We start from the raw sequence: 16702 nt of genomic DNA, 5'->3' as shown, positions 1-16702 counted from the left end.
TGAGTGTTTATCTGTCATCTTCACTTTAGCATTTCAGTTGCAGGTTTGGCTGCGGATTGGCTTGCTAGCTGCTTGTTGTATATATGCCATGCAGTTTTTACCCTTTCGAAAATTAGATCTTCATGCCACTGGAGTGTGTCATTGATAGGAAAAGAAAAATAAATCATGCCAAATCATTTATAAGATATTAAGTGCCAGCAGGCTGAGGAAAGAAAAAAAAATCATTTGCTATTTTTTCATGGTTCTTTTATTGCCCTTAATTTTTTTGTTGTTCCTTCTTCCTTTAGTTAGAAAAAAAAAATTCTGAAATAGTTCTTTTTAAAACATTGTCTTTTGCCTCCATTTATTGACAGGTGGTGGTGGAAGGGGTTCTTTGAAATTGTTTCCAAAAAGGACGGTTTTCTTTTGCCCCATCCCTGTCATCCCAACTTCAGTTCTGTAGTCATGACCACCCAGTGTTCTTGTTTACAGAGGAGTTCCGGCAACGTCATGGCAAATACGTGACACCCGGAACCCAGCAGCGCGCGGTGCTGCTCCTCCAGGGCCGCCGGCTCAGATGGGGCCTTGCTGAGTCGGGTCGAACCTCCTCTTCTTGACATTTCTTCCAGAGCGCGTCAAAAGAAGATGCAAGCAGAGGGGGGAAGGGGGGAATCCACACCATTAATCAGATCATGATGAGAGCCGGATGATGAGAATGACAGTAACACTAGTTCCACAGCAAAGTAATCAACTCACACAGAGGCAGATTTTCCAAAATAGTTTGAAATGAAAACACAAAGCTCCTCGCACTTTTGAACGCCCACCTCCACTACAGTATGTCCATGAGTAAAGGCCAAAAGAAGCTTCAAGTTGTTCATTTTAAAATATAGGCAGCCTCAGCAACCCAATTGGTCTCTTATTTCAGAAGTAAATGACCTGGCTAATTTCAACTAGCTGAGGATTATCATAGGTAGAGCTCCTGTTTAGGGAGCTACTAGGATAAATAAGGAAAGCTCTGGAGGTCTTGTAGTTAGTTCCTCCGGGACTCGGGCTGTGTATCAGTGGCCCAGCCCTGCCCAGAAGCTGACTAGCCTCACTCTATTCCGTTTTCTTGCTGCCTTGGGTGTGTGAGCTCTTACCCCACTATGGAACAGGTATTTTCCTATCTAGGAGGTAGAAAAGCGGAGTGCACAGTAAGAGCGTACACTCACAGGAGAATGGACACAGGCTTGGGTTAGTTAAGCAAACGCAGCAGTTTAGCTTAGTTGATTAAGCCAGTTAAAGTGCCTTGCTCACAGTGTCCAGTCTCCTAAGAAGTGGTTCCTATGCTTCAAAAAAGAGAGAAAAGAACCAGCAAGACACTACAAGGCAACAACAAGAGTTGATTGCAACCTCCCCATGGTCTGGCTTCATGTGGGGCATCAAGCAAGAGGGCTCATGCATTTAGTCTGCGCACTGGGCGGGTGCAACACTGCTGCCACCAAGGCGTCATGCAACCTGGAGACCGAGGTGTCCCCAGGATCCCTCCTTCCCCTGCCCACTCGGGGCAGAGGGGTACCCTTACAGCCTTGAGTACAGAAAGGGTTACAGTCTAGTCCTCCTTCCAAAGGAAATTCAAAATTAAAAAAATACCAAAGCTCAAATATGTATAAAGCCATCCCACAAAGTTTTTATTTTCCCCAAGATGACCACTTAGATGTTTCTCCTTGTAAATATCAAGCATAAAAATATTTAAAGAAAAATTTCCCATTTCTTGAAAAAAACTTTTTTCACTATAACATCTTTATTAGTGATGCATGTAATGACCAAAGCTGTAATTTCCTGCAGCAAACACTATTTGCAACAGGATACTTCCTTTTTCTTGGTCACCCTCCCCCCCCCCCGCCCCCCCCACCCCAACCCTTTTTTGAGTCAATATTCTTGAAAGCAGACATTGCTGATGTTGCCCAGGAAACAAAGGTGAGATAAAAGGGAGGTTTCACAGAATGTATCTGTCACTGAGTTAGTTTGCTTTGAAGCATGTAATCTGCATCGGCTACCTATGTTCTCAGCCCTTGGAGGCATATATAAAAGGAACCACATTTCCTGTGAGTTAGCTGGGGAAAAACAGAAACTGCTTAACCTTATAAAATGACCCTTGAAGTTCTGGGGGCCCCAACCTATTTAGCTTTGTATTGATGGAATGTGAAAGAAATGTTCAACTAATGACTCCTTCATTAAAATGAATATTGAGGAAAGATCAAGGCAGCTGGCACTGTGCTGAATGACTATATTGCCCACCTCAAATCACTTATTCGAATTTGGGGAATGTCGGATGAATAGCCATATCCAAAATCACAATGGTTCATTTTAAAACAGGAGATATAAAATTCCATTTCAACCTGGCATACAAACTCCAGTGTCTAAAAGCTTGTGCTCCTTTTACAAGTTTGAAGATTAGGTTGCATTTTAAAAATAAAAGCAGTTTTCTGTGATAACTGGGTTTCCAAGCCAGACCAGGACACCAAGCTACCATGCAGAACCATACACATCTATGGGAACATGTACTCTGGATACCAATGGAAGACTCCAGGACCATAATTCCTCCACTGATGCTTCAGCAGGAAGAAGGCAGGGCCTCAGGATGAGAAGAGAGGGAAACATTCCTATACCAGGCTGAGCTCAAGACGGCCTCACGTATAACTTGTGATGCCATTATGGGATTCTGTAGGTTAATAATTCCCTGTATTGAATTTTTATACGAAAACAGTCTTTAAAAAATTTTAATATGAAAATAGCTATCACGGGTAGGTGCTCGTTATCTTCCTTCCACCATTGTTGTCTCTGAATAACTTCCACTCTGAACTAGGGCTCTGAAGGCAATTAACTTTCTCATAGCCTGTAAGGTATTTCTGGATCACTGTAATTCATAAACCTTGAATTGACCCAGTTTGCATAAATTTTACTACGTTCTGAAAAATCCATACTTTTGTCTACTGTATATGTATACATCAATGCAAAGTCAAAACAAAGTTCTTCAGGGGACAATATCCACCCTAGAGCCTTTAGCCTTTCTTTCTAGGGTAATATATTTATCCACGTCTGCCACCTTCTTGTCTTCCCATGATGATTTGTTGTCCTCACCAAGAACCCCTCACCCAACACTTCCTAGACTACTAAATATAGACCCGAGGGGTTGAATCAGGACTCTGAACTGAACTTTCCTGACCAGCCTGGTACCACCACCATTTGCTGAGATGGCAGTGACAAAGTGCCTAATCCAGGAGCAGCAGGCACAGGAGAATAAGGCTCTTTGTATTGCACTGGGATATGGTCATGGAATTCAGGTAAACAGTAGTTTGGTTACCTTCCTCATGAAAAAACTAGCTTAAAGTTAACTCCATCTCCTAATTCTGTAAAAATCAAAAGCCTAAAAAAAAGGGCATTTTCTCTTTTGAGAAAATTAAGTTCCTTTAGGACTTCATTCAACTTGACATTCAAGCAATGCAGTTAACATTCCATGTGATAGGCCAAATATGCTCCTTTATATTTCATTATGTGAATGCATCAACAGTCTTTTCTTTAGCGTGGTCAACAAAATGGAACACAAGCCAAATGGAATCTCTTAAAAGTTAGGCCCAGTGGGAACTTATAACCCAAGTAAGATCTCATCCAGAGGAAACCCACTTACGATAATTACACAGACTGAATAAATTAACACCTTTAATGTCAAGAGCAGTTCTGCCAGGTCATTGTGGCCACTACTGCCACCAAATCCATAGAGAACAAGTAAAGGGGTACTGGGACAAGGTGATGGCATGTCTCAGGTTGAGACATAACAAGGTGGGAAGAGCTCACAACTCATCCTCAGTCTTGTGATCTGAATTATATATATATGTATCATTGTTACCTTCAAGTTCTTTTCCTACCATCACCTGGAACTTCTCTTTCCTCATACTATCACCTATGGTGCTGACACACTTTATGTGCACATAAAGCATGTAAAAAACTACATTGCTCACATCTCTATTCCCGCATTTAGGGAAAGTCAGATAAAAAGCCATGTCAAGATAATAATGGGAATTTCTGCTTATTTTTAAACGGAGATATGAAATTCTCTTTTCATACATTTGCCAATTTTCTTAAGCTTTAGGAAAGATGCTATGAAAATAATCTTTCATCCACTCTATTTTTTCCCAATGTCTAATAAAAGTAACAGCTCTAATAATATAATCAAGTAGGATTATTATTCACCATTGAATAGAGGCTATGACTCTCTATGAGTTAACCAGGACAGAAGTTTGCAATTCCCCTGTGCTATAATCCATAGCTTCATTCTGTGGGTGTAGGTGATTGAGAGGAAAAGGAATGTGGTGTGAATATAAATAAATGCCGATATAGGGAAAAATGGACAAACTGGTGTACCAAGGACCTATATTTATTTTTCACAGTATTTCTCAGAGGAAAGCCCTAAGGCCATAAGAACAGGGAATCCCTAGAATAAGTCATCTCTTAACATCCTTACAATCCTGGATTATGGGATCAAGTGAAGTTGCTACCACATTACCCAATATATCAAAATATGCTAAAGAAAATATCTACCAAACAAACGAATTTTTTCCTTCTTGGGAATACTACAATCCTTCTTATGAAAATCTTGTTTGCATTAACTGAAGCTAGCAAACTCGACTATCCTGCTAAAAAGTAGTAAATTACATACTTTTTAGATCACAAAAATCTTGATTCATGATCACTTTATACACACAAATGTGTATACTTTCACACATGCAAACACACTCAAGTATACTCACGCTTTTTTACCACCTATTTTAGAGGAAACATGGTTTAAGAACTGTAAAAGTGGCAGACAATATTAGGAGTCAGAGCACCGGTATTTTTCATTACTATCTAAATAGGTCTCGTATGACATGACACTTGCTCCACATCTAAACCAATCAGTGCTACACCTATGGAGACATGACACTAAGGAAAAAGCACCTAAGCAGCTAAGCTAAGCTCCTAAGCAGTGCATATATTTTCCTCTAATTTAAATGCTTATGTCCCCTTAAGTTTTTCAGGTTACTTTGCTAATTTTTCTTCCAGTAATAAAAACCTTATTTTAGGAGGGATTTCCAATGAAGGTATTTAGAATAATCTTTTTTACAAACTATTTCCAACTTCGGATTCCAAAGGAATGTCTCTGTTGTATTGACCTCAGTGAAAAACTAAAAAGCTTTCACTTTACCAGCAAATAACTATGCTTCCAAATCATTTTTAGCCTGAGAAGATCCCCAGTTGCCCAAGTTATGGGAAAGTCTAACTTTTATCATATAGCACCCAAAAACTTTTATTGCAAAGTAAAGTTAATTGAAGTATAATACAAACCACATACCTAATATTAAAATCTAAAACAAATTCCAGTCCACATGTAGCAACCAATACTCAGAGGGAAAAGAAGCAGTTTGTGCAAATTTAATTTCAAGTTGCATGTTTCAGAATGATTCACTCTCGAAAGCATGAAAATACTTACTTCACACTATTGTGTACCTTCCTACAATACTTTCCTTTGAAGTAATTGTTAGGGTCACATCTGCACAGCAAGCTCCACTCTGTGGCCAACGGAGGTCGTTGTTCACCCCACTAGTGTCCATCCCCCAGCCCCATTTTTTGTTTCTGTTCTTCCGATGATTAGACATCTCTTTCAGGTAGAAAAAAATCTGTACAGGGCCTAATCCACTTATATACACAGTGATAAAGGCTTTTCCATTTTCCCCAAAGAAACATGCAGTTCAAGCTGTGAGCTAGGCCAGGCCACTGTTTTGAGGTCCTGCTACAGAATAGTGCTCTTAACTCCAAATACTGAAAGCATAAATTTGGCATGACATGTGGCTACAGGGCCAAGATGTATAACTGACTGTTTTCTAGCTTTAAAACTGAGATTTCCTAATGCCAAGGAGGCATCAGGTTGGGCGTGAGCCAAATGTACACTTCTTGAGGCATATTGATGAAATGTTAAAGGGAACATTATAGGATAATATCATTAAACTACTATAACATAAAATGATTTTTTTTTTATAGTGATGAGGCACTAAGAAAAGGTTTTGCTTGAAATAGGCAAACCCAAACAAACCTATAATCTTTTGTTTGGTGCCACACATTAACTCATTATCTGAGCAAGGCATTGTTAATATCATGAGGAGAAATTCTAATGTGAGGTGCCTATTTTGTATAGTTTTGAAAACACACTATGCCAATTTATGACTAATGCTTCACCAAACAAGTTCAAGTTTATAAATATCTCTACAAAACAATTGCCATTTGGTAACACCTATCCAAGCTGAAGCTACTCAAAAACTATAGGCTCATTAAATCTTAATAAAATAAAATCAGAAAATGTTGGATTTATTTAAATAATCTTTTGGTTTGTTTTTCTTTCATAATGCATTCATTTCTAATTAACATTTTAGCTGGCTTAAATAGGTTGAATTCAAGACTCCAGACATATAACAGAATAAAGTTCAAAATCAAGGCAAATATTCACATAATTCAGGTCAAAAACTTCCTCTACTGAATAGGTAAGAGGCAAAGTGGGTTTGGAATTTGGGTAATGGTCTTACTTTCCACATAAATTGGTTTTGCTAGCTTGAAAATTTATCACAGAGAATATCTACTACAGGGAATCTTATCTACAAATTATAATACAGTAATCAAGTCAGCACAGCATGAAAATATTTAAAAAGCAATTATCCAATAAATCTGAGGTCTAGAAACAGTCAAACTGGGTAAATTAGGTTTGAAATATTTTATCACACTGAAAGTTAATTTGTGATTATCTCATATGCCTATTTAAACCATTGATCAATGCAAAATCGAAACTAAAAAGGTCACTATGAATACATACATACTAGGCTTACGAGACATGTAGATAGCAGCAGTTAATTAGACTACATTAAATATCATAAAGCCACAGACTTTAAATTCCAATGTGAAACCAATGCAATTGGTTAGAGAATTCATGAAACTATTCTCAAATGTTTTTATAAAATAATGAAATTTTCAAATCACAAAGCTACATATATGTGTTCCATGTGAAAAATGACTGAGTGGTTATTTGAGTAGTGACAAATTCAAATTGCCAATGGGATATAAGCCAATATTAAACAGATATAAAGAGTTGATATGCACTTATTTCCAGCTATATAGTTTCCCTGATGATCTGTACATAAATAAGTATATCTCAGAATACTTGCTTCTCCACATGGGAATGTCTTCCATTTAAGTACTTTTACTTTGTTCTCCTTAAACTAGCACATGTGAATGACTTGTACATTTCATGTTTTCCCACTTGCCTGAAAATGACATTTGAGAGCCATGTTTCTTCTTTTCTATCTCATTTCTAAATAAAAGTGTTTAGTTTTAGTAATTTTACTGGTTCAAACTTGAGATCTTGTAGCAGGAACTCAAAACTTGGTTATGTAAGCAGAAAAGAGAAGTGCCAGAGCCACTGAGAAGAAGACATGCGGCGTTGCTTACTTAAATCCCCATCCTGTGCCCCCAAGGACAATAGCTGCTACCAGGATGGCACCAGCGATGGAGCCTATTATGAGATTGGTGGCACTAGGACCTGTGACAAAGGATCATGGGAAGAAAGTCATATGAGCCAACCACTTTCGGTACTACAAGGGAAAGGTAGTTAAGAGGTTTCAGGAAATAAATACCCTATGTAAAAGACTGCTAAACATGTAAATTTCCTTTATTTAGCTTTATTGCACTTCAGATGTTATGGACAGTTACTGCAGTTATTGCTCGGATATGTCTGTCTTTAAATCTGAAGCTTCTGCACCATTGACAATTAAGTTCCATTAAATTCACCTTTCGCAGAATCTGAAGCCACTATGCCTAATGGCTGCACATCCTTCTTCTACCCTTCCAGAGAATCATAAACAAGTCAAAGAGCACATAAAGAACACGACTGCATTAGAGTTAGCTCGATCCGACTGGCAGATAAGGACATGAAAAGAAGGGGAAAAATAATCTACTAAAGTGCTCTTTCAAGCAACACAGCAAGCTGGTTTCACTTATATGTGATCACTAGACTTTTTAATCCCCCACTTGAAGACAGTTAAAACTGAGAAGTCAGATGGAAGTCACCAGTACAGATCTGACTTTGAAGACTTGCTTTTAAAGTCATATTTCTTCACTGTACAGACCCATAGTGTTGAAGCAGCAAAACGGGATTTCAACAGTAAGATATAAAGGGAACATAAAACTCATTTGGGTAATTTGGGGGAAACAGAAAAAGAGATCCCTTAGGTTTGATTGAGACTGTATTTTAAGTTCCTATATATCTATAAAGAGAACAGGAAGGTCAGCAAGAAAGAAAATACTAAATAGAGAGTCTATCAATTGTTTGAATAAGAAACTGATGCACAGTACAGTAAATCCTCTCCGCACACACAGAAAACATTGTAACTCACCATTTTTAAGTGTGACCAACTTCAAATTTAGTATAAGGATTATTTTCAATCTCTCTTTCTTCTAGATGCTAATATGGCAGGTACAGTGTCCCAAAAGCAAGTATTTTCAAATTTAACCGTATATCCCTGTTCCAGAAGTCACAAGGTCAATTTCAGCAGTTCCCCTAAAATAATGGAGTTTGTGTATACTCATTTCTGTGGGATAAAAATTCTCTTTTCTGCTCACATCGGTGCCCTCGACTGTGTACATAAATGGATGCCACCTTGAGCAGCACTGAAATTGTGTGCATTAGGTTTTGACTTAGTGATCACCCAGAGCTTGGGAGCCTGGTAGAAAGGTGGAGGCCGGGTGAAATCAGTCTGGGGGTGTGGTTTCTTCACGCTCCTGGGCTGGTGACACACTCTTCAGACTAACCAGTGAGGTTCTAGAGTACACAAATCTCAGTGGCTTTTAGTAAAATAGGCAGAACTGTTCTGTTCCTGGATCAAAAAGATTTGGAATACTACTCAGCAATCAAAAAGATAAAACCATGCCATTTGCGGCAACATGGATGCAGCTGCAAGGGATTATGCTAAGCAAAATAAGTCAGAAGGAAAAAGAAAAATGTCAGATGGTCTCACTTATAAGGGGAATATAGGGAAACCTAACAAAGGATTAGGAAAAAGACAAAACATTCAGGCAAACCAAAGATCTGAGACACACAGCAGAGGAAGGGGAGGGATAAAACAGGGGAGGGAAGAGCACAAGGGACTATGGTGATAGTCATGGGTGCTATGGTGGTGGGAGAAAAATGGGGGCTACACATGAGGGGAAAAATCGAATACTGTACAAAAATGAACAACGATGTAAGGGAGAATTAAAAAAACTGTGTCTATTCCACTGAATAAGAATCAGAGGCTTCTAGAAGTTCAAAAGTGATGGAAGCAAGAGCAGAGCACATATTTGTCTAATTCTAAGCTATAAATTTTGAGCGTTGACACACTAATAACAGCCAATAGGCCAAAATAGGCCCCACTGTCTGTTTCTTAGGGACACAGTACTCAAGCGGACCCACTCCCCATGTTACTGTGGCCCCTGGCTGTCCTGATACTCACACAGCATAGAGGCCAGGTCGTGATGGACATCCTGTGACCTTCAAAGCCAAAACTAACAGACCCTTCACAGAAAGTCTGCTAAGTCCTGCTCGCTAATGAAATATTATTCATTTATATGTACTTCCTCCCTACATTTTAACAGAGAACCAAATTTTGAAACAAATGTTTTTAAAATATTTATATTACCATACACATATGCTATGTTTTAGATTTGTACTTTACTAGCTCACAAAAGGTAGGAGGTGATTAGAACAGGACACAATCCATGAGAAATGGTTCCTGATTTGCAACTATACACTAAGGAACAGAAATAAAAGCAACAAATCAAACCAAAATCAATTTTTGGCCATTGAATTTTCAGTGACTAAATAAACATACCCAGTCTGTTAAATTAGGGAGTGCTAAATCAATCTATATTGCACCATGCGGATTTATTTTTCAAAATCACTGTTTTTAGCTAATATGGCAAATTTAGAATTTGAAGGACAAAATATCAATAAAATGGCAGACAAAAGCAGTACCTAAACTGGGACTACTAAGTAAAAAAAATTATTTTTAGGAAAAATATATATGCTTATATGGACTTACCTGCATAAGCAGAAATAGCCACAAAGCAACAACACTGGAAAGGATGGATGGAAACAAATACCGGTAACAAGGACTAAACTTTACAACAAAGACCTTGTATTTTTGTCTATCGTTAAGACTCAAGGGAAAATTATTAAAATTCATCCCTTCAACTAATACACCGCAAACTATGGTCAGTAAGTAATATAAAAAGCAGAGTTGGGATTATGTTTACAGTACTCCCTTTCCATCAGGTACATGAATGTAGAATTTCCTTTGGAAAGGATTATTACTTCAGCATATAATCCCAAATTATATATCAATAGACCCAAGGGGAAATTTTATAGGACTGTCATTTTCCCTAAATGTTTTACTTTTGCTATATACTTTATTTTCTAACAAGTAAAGAGAAACAGAATATGTTTTCCAGTATTCCTTTGGGTAACTAGCTTCACAGTCCATACTGATGGAGTTAGACATCCCAAATCTACTCAAAACTCTTTGATCCAGTGGGGTAAAGATTTAGATAATCTCAAACACAAATAGGACCTATAAACTTGCTCCCCTCTTCATGCTATATTGGTGCTGGAGCCTCCTAGTCCCTGCCCTAGAAGATCATTTGCCATTCATGGGACTAAGGAGGCATTGGAGATGTTACTGACATGCCAGTGGTTTGGGCTGCTTGACTGGAAGGTAACTGGTGATTCCTTAAGATAATAGAAATTCATTCCTGGGCCACTGCAAATACTCAGCACCATCACCATAGTGAACAGAAAAAATTGAGCACATGAATGGGGTATATCTGTTATTTGTAGGTGCCCTTTCGAATTCAAGAAAGGAGAAAAAAATCACAACAGTTTTTTAATCTAGAGATTCACAATCTCATAGTCATGTCCCACAGAGAATTGGCAGTTATTCTGAGGATGTGGATCAAGTACAGAGTAACCTAAATAAAGGTGCCAGGAGAAGTGTACTTCTGTGAGAGTTCAAGGGGAGAGCAACACGTAATATATGTATTTATACACTGGGTGTTTTTAAACTGACCACCAAATAATCTGTAGCTGTTCATTTAAGGTTTTGCAGGTTTGGATTAAATATGTATTCATTCTTAATTCACCTTGTTTCCAAATATTTATGTGAACTTCTCCTTTAAATTATTAACCTATTTTATAAGGAAAAAGAAAGGCAGTCTCCTAAATATCTTCTTTCAGAAATAATTAAGCTGAAGCCTCCTACATCACTCTAAATAAATGGAGAAAATATTAGTGGCCATCACTCAGATTACCTTTTATTGATAATTCCTGGTTGTAGATTTGGATCTATTTGGGGGTGAAGATTGAATTCACTGTAAGAATCCTAATAACACACTCATATAAAATCATTTTTGCCAAGAAACAGTTTTTTTTTTAAGGCTGTAACTTAAATTTATAAGTGGAGGAGCAATAGAAACTTTTGGATTGCTGTCTCAATGGTGAAGACCTCATAAATACCCCAATATTATTTAATGCCCCACATTGTTCCAGACAGGAGAAGGTTCTCCACTGCACGAGAAAAACCACACACCACAAACACAACCAGGGCACGCCACAAGTTGCACCGTCACAAGAAACACGCCAACAAGACAACACGCGGGTTCAGGCACCACGGTTGGCTGGGACACCAGAAACCAGACACAAACACTCTGCAACTCACAAAGATGCTTACTCTATTCCCCACCCTGTGCCTCCAAAAATCACCCCCAGGGCCAGAATGGTGCCGGCCACGGCACCTATTAGCCTGCTCGTGGCCATGTTCACTGTGTGGAGGGAAAACGGAGAGTTTTTTAAGCAAAGGAAATTAATCACACACTGATTTCACTAATACACAAATTAATCTGTTCATAAAATGCTTTGCAAGTCAGTTAAATGTCGAGGTCTTCGTTTTAGGAGTTGAAATTAAGATCTGCATACACGTTGAAAAGATTTGAGGATAATTTTGAATTTACCTTCTAACGTCACAAACCCTGCTTAAAAGCATAATTTCTTATAAATACTTTTGAACATATCAATAGCCCAATTTGAGGTACAGTTCCCACATGAGAGGAAAAATTGAAACATAACCTAAATTGTATAATAGCAAATCTGTATTTCTATTACAAAAGGAGTAAGCCTTGAGCATAATTTTAATAAGATTTTCAAACTGTAAATTATGCCTAAGAAACTGTACCTTTTTAAAATTCAGTACTTTCTCAGCCAATTTTGTGAAAATTCTTACAAATTTAAAACAGTGCATCTTTAAAGTTAAATGATTTTTACCTGGAAAATTATTTCAGCTGGAAAAGCATATTTCCAATAACTCTGTATTGTTTGCGTTTCTGTTATGGGACTTGGACATTTAAGTTTTTGTTTAAGTTTTTGATTTAAATGAAGCACTGAGAAAAAGTAAAGGTCTCTGGGAAACTTACTTCAGAGCAAAGGGGTGGGGGTGAGGGGGTGATGACTGAGCCAAGATGCTCAGTCCCTGCTGATCACCCTCCTGTGTCAAGCTGTTACATTGTAAAATGGGCCTGCAGTGAGCAGAGGCTCCCAAAGTCCCCTCTGCATAGGCCAGAGGAAGCGCAGTGTAGAAGCAGGAAGGCAAATTATTTAGGGCTGAGTGTGCCCGTGTGTCTATGTGCACACAAACCTGTGGACACAGATGTACTTTATCTTATTTTTGTGAATTTCTTTTTTGTGATTCACAAGCATTGCCTTCAAATTACTTTACCAGTGAAGGGAGAGGCTAGTTTCAACAAAGCTGCGTTCACACAGATGGTGCACTAAGAAACACAGAAACAAAACAATCACAACTGAAAGTCACAATTTCTGAAGGCTTAATATTGGACTTGACCTTCTCAGGTGAATTTTTCCCAAAGAAGAGAGAACCTTGGAGGTCTAATCCTATGAGCAACTGTGCAGAAACTTCCTTTTTTTAAAATTTATATATATTTTTTACATGATTTTTCTTTTCTTTTTTTTTTTTTTTTAACAATGTTTGCTTTCTTTTCTCAGGTGTAGTCCCCATAGGTAGTTCCACCACCTTTTATCACAGGGCAACTATATGAAGGAGAGATTCTAATTTGACTGTTAATGACTCACAAACCTGAATATTCTTAAAAAACAAAAAGATGGGGTTCACAACAGAAAACAGAAAATCTGCTGAGAGTGTTGAGGGGAGAGGAAAGCAGACCAACAGATCAGGTGATGGTAATATTTCCGAAATATTACAATAGATGGTAATTCAAATACCTAAACTATAGCTCAGATTTTCAAATTGTGGTGGCAGAATGGGATGGGAGGAGGTATCCCAGAGATAATGACTCCTTTAAGACCTTAGGAGAATATTGCTTTCAGAATACTAAATTACTGACACCACTTTACAATTTTTTTTTTTTTTTGCTTACGTTTTAGCATTGGTTCACAGAGCAGAAACAGAGGAGTCCTTTTACCCTTTCAATTTTTATATAAGCCAAATATGCTAAATCATAGGAAAACACACACATTTATAAAAATGATATCAAATGAATATTTGCTGACTTTTTATAAATTATAGTAACTGTTAGAATAATTGAACAAAAATAATTATTTTAAAAGGCTTTTGTATTTGCTCTGGATGTAATTTCTCTCTGTGAAAATCAAAAGAATTAGGCAATGCATCATGTAGGTGTTAGAAATAACAATCAGAGGAATGTAACATTTCTACAGATGCTGCAAATATATATTTCAAGATAAACAAATGTAGCCTATAATTTTCACTGAGGAAGGAAAAACTACTTTTAAATTCTTAACTGTTAAGTACTTAACCCCCAAACAGGATAAAAGTGGGACTATAAGTTTTTTGCAAGTATCCTCTTTCTTCCTTGTTCTCTCTCCCTCCCACAAGTTTTAATTCCAATATACTGAAAATACATGTAAAATCCATTTGCTTCTTTATCACGATACTTAACATGGTTATTTCTTTGAGGAGGTAGTGACTAGCCTGACTTCAAATTGACATGAATTTATAAGTGGCTCACAGGTGGGTGGATTTTACAAGGGACAAATTTGAAAACTGAGGTCTTCACAGCTACCGAGAATTACAGTCTCATTGGAAAAAAAAAATTCCTTGGACCTTTGGGGGTGCTCTGATCTATTGGGTTATTAGAAAACTTATGACATTTTTTTCTATGTTTTTCAAGCAAAAATGCATCGTGACTTTTCTAACAATAGTTCTATTTGGGTGCTAATTTATTCTATTTTACTTCTGTCCTAACTATGTGATTGTATTCATTCATTCATTCACTCATTCATTATTTACTAAATCCCTTTTCTTTGCTCCAGGAACTGTTAGGTACATGGTGACCTGCCTTATTTTTCTTTTTATCCTACCAAACCTGGAGATGAACTCTCAAAGATTCTAGCTAATAGCACAATCATATTAAGAACTTCATTTTGCTCATCACCTCTTGACATGCTTACCTTTCATCCTAATCTAACTTGTTTTTGGAAACTGTTTATTACTTAGCAGAAAGCTCTTATTTTTTCATTTATTTCTGTTGTTAGTTTATTATTATCATTATCATCACTATTAATATTTTTAGTCTTGGTCCCTGCATTCTAGGGTGATTTATACTAAATTTTTAATAATTTAATATTAAGATGCAAACTATGAATTTTTCCTTTACTTCAGAATTTCAGTTCTGTACAGAATTCTTTCACAGGCATTGGAAATTGAGTGGTTGTTTTGACTTATTCTGAAACAAAGGTGAATTATTTTGTCCATGTGATTCCAATGATGACATGGTTACAAAGAGAGCATCCCTTTAAAGGTAGGAGATATCAAAGCATCATTTGATTTCTATTTATTATTATTTATTATTTTGCTAAAACTTAAAGCTAGAAAACAGTAAATATACTCTTTGTACTTTAGAATATAATATTGGCATTATATGTGGATATTTATTGTCCAACTTCATATTTCATTATATTAGAGATACAATCATTACTCCTTAATCTTTTTCTATAGTTAGAAAAGTTTCAGTTCCTTTTTGGATACATTGGGACAATGTTAAAGAGGATGAAAATATGTTTTTCTGAACCCAAACAAAATAAACTCAGTTACTGAGAAAGATAGAACCTGGTAAACCCTCAAGTTATTGATGAGGCCATTGTTAAGGAAAAAAATCCCTATGTGATACAACACCTGAGCTACAAAATCAAAGGAAGCTCTCAAAAAGATACACAAAAGGAAAATGTAAAGATTGTAATACTCTGCAGGGTATTAGCCTTAGAAATGATTGTTTTTAAAATACTAAATGCTAATAATATAACACTTTCTTTGACAAATAATGAAACAGTTAATTAGCTTAATCATTACCTGTTATTGTTTTACTTTTCTATTATTGTGCTATGCAACCAGCAGAATAACAACACTCCGCTATAAATGAGGCCAGCACAAGACCAGGTGATCTACATTTTATACTTAGCTCAGCCCCTACCCAGTTGTTACCTCTGATAATAGAGTTAATTTTCTCATTTGTAAGACAAGGGGTCTGAGCTGAATTGCACCAAAGCTATTCTATCTCTGACTTAATGACCACAATGGAAGGATCTGGCCAAAGTGCCCCAGGCATGGTCTCTACCTTTACACATCAATGAAAGCAATGTTCCAATTTTTTTCTCTTCCCTCATATAATGGTGATGTAAACCAACCAATGAGAAAAGTTCCAGTGAATTCCATAGTAAGCACCAAGCAAGGATGTCTACACATTGACAAAAATTCATTATTAGACAGGGCTTTCTCTAGAGCAAGGGAAATTCTAGGTCTTTCCACAAAGTCCAACCATAGTCTACCTTGTAGGACAAATCAAAACAATTTAAATAAGTTCAGGGAAAATAAATTGGAAAAAAAAAAAAAAAGAAAATAAATTGGGACAAGAAAGACCAGAAGAGTCTTATATGTGAAATACATGACAATGTAGAAAAGATAAGTGAAAGAGTACGTAAGTCTTTTTTTAAAAAAAAACAAAAACGCTTGCTCAACTGTTTTTTTGTTTGTTTTTGATTTGGGCTTGAGGAACCAGCACAAATGACATTGTGCGCTATGAGCTGATGGGCCACTGTGATTATTTTAGGGAGTGCAGCCTGGCTTCTCCAGCAATGCTTTCATGAATGCCCTTAGTTCATACCAGATGGAGAGGTTGAATTTTTATTCTTCCAGGAAATTAGAGTTACAATGAAAGGAATGCAAAAAATACATCATCTTGACATCCTCAAAACAATGGAAAGGGGGGGGAGGGGAGGGGATTTTATGGGGACTATAACCAAAATGAAAATGCATACATTGTGCAAAGATGAAAATGATGTAAAAATATATACAAAATAAAATAAATAAAAAAAACAATGGAAACAGTCACAAATTTTTCCTTTGTTTTTACTTATTTGGTCTGGATCCAAAGGGCTACAGTTGAATATAATTTATCTTTATGTCCATGTTCATGATTTTTTAAAAAGCAATATTTTCATTTGACTTCTTGGATTTTTTTTTTCTCCATAACAAGGAAGCACACTGAAATTAAATAAACCTAAATATTTTTTAATGCCCTTTCA

General features: G+C 36.9%; 1 protein-coding gene across 2 annotated transcripts in view; it reads right to left on the bottom strand.

The window, feature by feature from the left end:
• Nucleotides 1-552: 552 nt before the first annotated feature.
• The window catches only part of ADAM23 (ADAM metallopeptidase domain 23), a gene marked incomplete at both ends in the record, with an annotated part of 155714 nt that continues 139564 nt past the window's right edge, over nucleotides 553-16702 (bottom strand). Inside the window, 2 exons of one of the 2 annotated variants that reach the window (XM_084239371.1) lie at nucleotides 553-601; nucleotides 11802-11892. In XM_084239371.1, the coding sequence (XP_084095497.1) occupies nucleotides 553-601; nucleotides 11802-11892 (140 nt within the window). Of the gene's footprint in view, nucleotides 602-7491; nucleotides 7583-11801; nucleotides 11893-16702 lie in introns of both variants that reach the window. The other variant, XM_084239370.1, reaches the window with a different exon arrangement.

Source organism: Talpa europaea (assembly GCF_964194135.1).
Source record: "Talpa europaea genome assembly, chromosome: 1".
NCBI classification, from domain to species: Eukaryota; Metazoa; Chordata; class Mammalia; order Eulipotyphla; family Talpidae; genus Talpa; species Talpa europaea.
Note: the sequence above shows the minus strand (reverse complement) of the source record. Positions and strands in the feature narration are given on the sequence as shown.